Source organism: Simochromis diagramma, unplaced genomic scaffold, assembly GCF_900408965.1.
Source record: "Simochromis diagramma unplaced genomic scaffold, fSimDia1.1 OVJJ01000333.1, whole genome shotgun sequence".
NCBI lineage: Eukaryota > Metazoa > Chordata > Actinopteri > Cichliformes > Cichlidae > Simochromis > Simochromis diagramma.
In genome coordinates, this window is record NW_024386765.1 from 1,811,756 (window position 1) to 1,818,854 (window position 7,099).

The window sequence follows — 7,099 nt, forward strand, 5'->3', positions numbered from 1 at the left end:
TTGCAGGGCACTTCATCTTTACAGTTTAAAGTGTTTTACAGGTGACTGACAAGAATTTAAAGAAACACAAATAAAAATGGTCAAAAAGTAAATAAAAAACATTTAATTAAAAAGACCAGAGTAAACCATTTATCCCTGGATTTTTTTGGATACGTGAAACTTCTTCAGTTTTTTTTTTTTTTTTTGAGTTTTAAAACAAACATTTTTCCAGTATCATTTGATCATTTTGTATTGATATTATCATACATACCCCTCTTTTTAAAACATCAAAAGAGGGTTATGCATGTATTGAAATGATGTGCTGGGACACTGTTTTGGCATTCTCATTTTTGTCCACCAGGGGGCAGAAATGTAGGCCTATATACCATTAAATACCCACTTGCATACTCAGCAGGCAACATTATCATGTCATCACCCTCATTAAAGAATACTTAGAATAGCATCATTAGTTGTTTGTATTATTTATATTACGATCACTCATTAGGTTATCCACGTTTTAGTGTTTGTGGATCGGTGAATATTGGAAACAAAAAATGAAAAGAGCCTGGTTAGGATAGATTAAGGCACCTGTTCTCTTTTTGTCTAACTCTAAGTGTTATAGTAGTTTTCTGTCGGTATAATAGGATAAAGACATGACAGGAAAGACTATGAAATGAGTAAACGCAGGACAATAGCTCTTATGACTTGTCTTCATAATTTATACTGGCCAAACAGTTGTGTCTCGTTAGCTGGTGCCCAGAATGTTAATGAATACTTTGTAGCTTTAGGGCTATTAAGGAAATCCCAAGCTGGAGAGTGTTCTGCACTGCAGGGATTCAGCTGTGTTGTATTCACAAAGGCTCTGCGTGTGTGTTTGTGTGTGTGCGTCTCTCGCTGTGTCTCTGTGTAGGATGCATTCAGCCTGCTAGCGTACTCAGATCCCTGGAACTGCCCCGTGGGCCAGCAGTTAGACCCTACGCAGAGAGAGTCACTCTGCTCTGCCCTCAACAGCGCCATACTGGGTAAAGAGCAAAGCACAAACATATTCTGTGGGTTACGCTCATACATACAAAACTGTGCAAAGAAAAGACAAATATGACTTTCTGTCTTCTTCACCTTAACGATGATAATATCAGAGGTCTGAAGGGGCCAGTGCTGGTATTTAGACCCCTAAGTAAATTGCCCCGACAACATAGTAAACTGTTCATTCTCTCTTGAAAATGTACGAATATGCCTCCAAGTTCTAACATTTGACAAGCTTTAAACTGTCCACTTTTAAGCTTTCCTACTTTGGAGAAATACAAGAATGTTTTTATATTTAATACATTTTATAAAGTAGGTTTTCTTTTATTCAACAAATAATATGTTTAGCTCCTGCAGAATTACTTTTAATGTTTGATTTACATGATGGAGAAGACTTTTACACAGTATCGTATGTGCTCAAACTTTTTAAGAGAACGCCTTCATTCTGGTTTTGCCTTTGATTAAAAGCCAAAAATGTTTACCTCTAAATCAAGGAAAGCAGCAACAGATGGTATTATAAAGTCTCGCGGCCATCTAATTCATTTGATGTTACAAAGATTGCTTTTTGTCTTTTTCTTTTTTCTTTTTTACAAGAATTAAATCAACACACACAGTGATTTTTGCTAGATGACATTGTTTTGTTGCAGCAGTTCCATATGCAACTCCAACAAGATCAACAGAATAAGGATTTTCTGTTGAATATAAAAATAGAAATCCAAAAAAATGTCCTTTGTTTTTATAGAATATTGTTATCAAACACCATTCAAAGCCAAGAACAGAGGTTTATGGCTAGAAACCTTTCAATAGACAGATTGCAGTATGGCAAGATTTTCAGAGTTTGCTTGACATCTTGAATACACATAAAGTGGAAGCGAGCACTGTTTTTATTAAAGATAAATGAAAAGGGTTAAAGAAAGTTGTTTTTAAAAATTATAAAAGATATTATGCTAAAACATTAGCATGTTAGCTAAATGAGCTAAATGTAAACAAACCAGATTGTGTGGTGGTTCCCATCTTTAACAGAGCTCAGCATTTATACAAGCATTCAGTGAATCAAAAGGACATGTGGTTAAGAAAGTCAACACTTAATTCCCTTAATGTTCACGTATTAGAGCAGTGTGTATCGCTTGTACAAAGGTTATTATGCTCAAAGCTAGGTGTAAAAAAACATTTTAATTAACTAAATTAAAAAATAGAAACTAGACTTTTGAAAAAATAAATAAATAAATAAAACTAACTGAAATGATATTTTGAACCTGGAAAACAAACTAAAATGAAATGGAAAATATAGAAGAAATACCCTGAAACACCTTCAGAAAGTTCTGTTTTTATTGTAAAACCTGTACAGATTTTCCTTTAAAACTAAAACTAACACTGAAACTAATAGAAACTAAACTAAACAAACAATAAAAACTAACCCAAAACAAGAAAATTCACTCTGGAAACAAACTGAAACTAAACTGAAATAAAACCAAAAATAAAAACCAACTTGAAAGGGGTAAACTATAATAACTTTGTTATGTTCACATATTCTGCTTTTTATTTCCTTGCTTTTAGCCATAGGTAGCAAATTTACTAAAAAACAAATAAAAAATCAATCAATCCTGACATTATTGATATTTTCACTGGATTTTCCCCCAAGGCATACAAAGGTTCATATTAATATGAATATTGAGCTGTCATTTTCTGCCACCAGTAAGAAATGTTGCCTTTCACAAACAGCTGTAATATCTGTTAAAAATGAGATGAGATGATCAGTCCAAACCTAAACTATCTCAAGCCAAGCAGAAAGGAGCAAGAATATTTGATTACTTTCTTTGTGATTCTTTGTGTTTTTCTTCTTCAGAGTCTCAAAATCTGCCTAAACAGCCTCCGCTGATGCTAGCGCTCGGTCAGGCCACGGAGTGTGTTCAGCTCATGGCCCGAGTCCGGTCCGGTTCCTGCTCCTTCGCCAGAGTAGACAACTTTTTGCACTAGCCCAGGTCCAGGTGTGTAAATTCATATTTAGGAGTAATCATCCTTATGTGAGGTGGACTTTGTGAATAAGCTTAGCCTATAAATCCTGTAATTATCTGAGGTCTGAAACGGGGCACTGAATGTGACTCATAGTAAGGTTTACATGGTGACTGGCATGTTTGTCTTAAAGGTATGGATGGAGGACAACCTTCATCTCCATCTGTTATTGTCTTTAATTACAGCTAATGTGCACACATGCCTCAAATGGGGGGGAAAAAAGGATAAAATGCTCTCCCGCTGTATTTCTATCAATCATGCTACATTCATTTCATTACCCCACATCTCTCCCACAGGTTATTGTTAAGTAGCACTGAGAGAAGACATGTCCAGCAGGTAGTTGTCATGGCAACGGAGGAAGGAGCGTTGGTGCATTTGGCTGTCCATCAGACCGAGCCAGCAGCACAGGCAAGAGAGGCAGAGGAGAGAGAGAAAAGAAAGGTTCCTTTTTATTTAGTATTATAAAATAAATAAATGTGTGACACTATTTAAAGATAATTATTATTCTGTTCATCTAGCCTTTTTTTTCTTTTGTTTTTTAGTTCTTTTGTGTCAGTTTGTTGTGCTCATCCTGGAACAAAGAAATTGTAAACCTCCTTCTGATTCTTCCCTTCTGTTTTAACGGGTGGATTTCTTCTCCCTGCTGTCAGTATTGATGTTCTTGTTTACCATATCACAGTCCACAATACCCAAAAGCTGGTTTCCACAGTCATCGTGACGCCTATAGGCCTTTTTTTTCCCAATTAGACACGGCGGATCTTGAAATACAAAAGGGTTCAAACTCGTCATGAAAATTATTCCAGAAAGTCAAAGAAAATCAAAATTCACTGGACAAAGCTTCCAAGTCATACTCTAATATGTCTGTGCGAGCTATCAATTTTTTACCCAAAGAATAGGAGACTTCCTTAAAACTTTACCCATGTAAAAGGAAAAAAAACATAATTGAAGGTCCTCTGTAGCTGCGAACGCTGCCGGGAGAGAGGGTGATGACAAGAGACTACAGTGGAATATTAGAGGTGTTGGAGCCTTGATTTTACCGTAACAAGCACAACGTTGACCAATCAGCGATGTGGTTGCAGGTGGCAGAGCTCGGCAAGAGCTGCACCGAAAACATCCGCCTTCAGGACCAAGTCTTACACTATTTTAATGGCCACCTTGATGCCAGTATTGAGGAAATCAGTATCAAACTCAGCTTAACAAACGCTGTGTGTGTGTGTGTGTGTGTGTGTGTGTGTGTGTGTGTGTGTGTGTGTGTGTGTGTGTGTGTGTGTGTGTGTGTGTGTGTGTGTGTGTGTATTCAGGGCACTCCCCCTGAGATTTAATTACTGCTGCCCTTTTTTTCTTCGCCATCCTCCACAGCCTGACCTGCTGTGTGCATGTGCTGTTGCAAACACTGTTTCAGAAAAAAGGAAAACCATCTTCCGAACACACGTGTAGTTTTTTAGGGAGCACTGTGTGATCTTTCGTTTTGATTTTAAAGATTGTGAAAACCAGTTCTGGTTGTTGGGAAAGTTTCTCTCTTTTTGCCTTACACAGAGCCCTTTAGGTTTGTAAAACAAATTAGCCCCAGAGTTCTTTTCAATATGTACAATAACATGATGGTAAAACAGTCATTTTACCCTTCAGGCTAGCTGCTGGCCACAATGAGATTTACATGCAAGTAAAGACAGTGCTCAGGTCCGCTACTTCCTGTTTTGGTGTCAGGTTATACCTGCCAACAGTCCTGTTTTTACAACATTTCCCTCATACTTAAAGCTGCATAATAAGTTTGCTTTGTTTGTCCGAGTATTCTTAGCTGACTGTCTCTCAATTACTATCTACATGCAGTCCACATACTACACATATTATCAGCCAAAACAGATTCAAGGCGTGTCTGTGCAACAGCTCCCTGCAGAGGCAGGATTCCTGTGTTAGCTGTTGCTCCTTTAATGCTTTACCCGTCAACAAAGACGAGAGCACCACTTTAAAACACGCTTAAAGAATAACAACCAGGATGTGTGTGACAGGTAAATGCAGTCAATATTAGTGCAGTAGAACAAACACTGCAGATTGAAATAGAACATTAGGGTAAGAAGTTTCGTAGGGCAACAAGCCATGATCCGAGGTAGACGGTGGTAGATGTCATACAGTGCATGACATCAACAAATCTCTGGGTGTTCGAGACCAAAATGCTGGCAGGTATGAGTCAGATCAGTACGAACAGAAGTACAAAATACCGCTTCCAGACACTTCTCACTTGGCTTGATATTAAAATTAATTAAGAAGATATTACGACTTTAAATTACTCAGTTTTACACGGTCAGTTCACAGTTTTATGTCAGCTTCGGCACCCTTAGACCTTTTTCCACAGCAGAGACTCTGGGTTATTATGAGATAAACACAGATATAATTTGTAAGAAAACAAACGAAACCACTCAGACAAGGCTCCATTTTTATGTGTAATAGAACTGAGCCATCATTAAAACTTGGTCCAAAAGTAACTTTTCTCATGACAACTTAAAATATCTGCTTGGACGAAAAAGGCCTGTTAGGCTTCACTAATATCATCAAGGAAGTTTTGGTTAGTGCTTTAGCTAGTTTTTTACTAACTAGCTGTACCTCACCACCTACATGTTAGAGAAGCCATCTTTTTTTTTTCTGCTAAGGACTTTGTTTGAAACTACGCGGCTAAAACACAAACTAATTCACTAACTGGTGGCTGACGAGGTTGATTCTTTTGAATCAGCCAATCATTTTGCTGCTCCTCAGAAACACACTGTACAGTAACTAGCCTTTGTTTTAGCAAGACCACATGCTACCTGGCTACATTGCTAGCGGGCTCAGCTGCTTTTAAGCTCACATAGCCGAATAGTACAAAACGTTATTTCTAAAATGTTTCTTAAATGTTTGCAAAAAAAAAAAAGACCAAAAAGCCACTGTGTTCCTTTCTGTAACACACATGAGCTAACGTGTTAGCAGGCCTGGTTGAAGTTCAGTCGTTTATGCTTTAATGGCTCTTTTTTGGCTTCATTTTTATTTTACAGGAGCCACACTTGAGTTAGAATATATTTGGAGGTAACACTGATATTTTTTTCTTTCTTTAGTATTTGGAAAAGCTAAAATGGAAATCTTGAAGGGATTTCACAGGAACTATTAAACATGTGGATTCAAAGCTTTTTGTTTTCATCAACTCAACTTTCTCAGGTTGATACTGTTTCTACACAACAAAAATGGCAGCCAGTCACAATAGAATAAAACATTAATTGAGTAACTAACCCGTTAATTACTTTCACAGTGTTAGCTCTGTAAAGTTGGCTCACGCTGCAGCATTATTCACTTCATTTTTAATCTTGCGTTTCAAAAGAGAAGACTTTTGTCCCGTGTGTCGGAAGCATTAAGTTTAACTACCACCCCAGTCACGTGTTTCATTATTTGGTTTTAATGATAAACATGTTTTCCTCTGTAAACATATGAAATGATTTCTTTTCTACAAAGTGGACGGATATTGTGTGACTGATGAAACGTTGTCTCTCTGTCTGCTTTGTCGTGACCTGGCGAGCGGCGTGCTGATCCACCCTGAAGTGTGTATTTCTATTCATAAGAGATTTTCCGTCTAGGTTATGTGGTCAAACCTTTTTAGCTGGTGTTTCGTTTTTGTTTTTCTAAACACCTTCTGCTAATGTAGGATTTATTCTAATAACTACACATACAGACACACCCACAGCATCTGCCTCTGCAGCTGTACAGGACTTCTGTTACACACTATTGAAAGAGAAACCTCTGTTACACACCTGTAGGGGGGGAAAAAAAATCTCGCTGCTGTCCTGTTGTTTTTGGACTTGGGCTGCATCTCAGCGGTGTTACCACACAGCTTTCCCCCATTATCCCCATTATCCAGCCACTGACATGCTCAGTGACCGTTAGAAGGAAAGGAGACGCGAGCAGATGTAGAAACGAGCCTGAGGCCTCCGAGGCTTCCCGAGAGGCCGGAGAAACTGATTTAGGCGCCGCAGCTGTGCACAGTTGACTTCTATCATGATTTTGGTTTCAGATTTTCACTTTTGAGTTTTAGGAAAAAAATAAAAATGTTTTAAAAATGTGAAAT

The 7,099-nt window shown here is 37.9% G+C and overlaps 1 protein-coding gene across 1 annotated transcript in view; it reads left to right on the forward strand.

Annotated features, from left to right (window-relative positions):
* The window catches only part of ranbp10 (RAN binding protein 10), a 38,343-nt gene extending 31,546 nt beyond the window's left edge, over positions 1-6,797 (forward strand). The window contains exons 13-15 of the mRNA XM_040035250.1: positions 890-1,001; positions 2,849-2,990; positions 3,312-6,797. Of these exons, the coding sequence (XP_039891184.1) occupies positions 890-1,001; positions 2,849-2,979 (243 nt within the window). The 3' untranslated portion in view covers positions 2,980-2,990; positions 3,312-6,797. The remainder of the gene's footprint in view (positions 1-889; positions 1,002-2,848; positions 2,991-3,311) is intronic.
* The last annotated feature ends 302 nt before the right edge of the window (positions 6,798-7,099 follow it).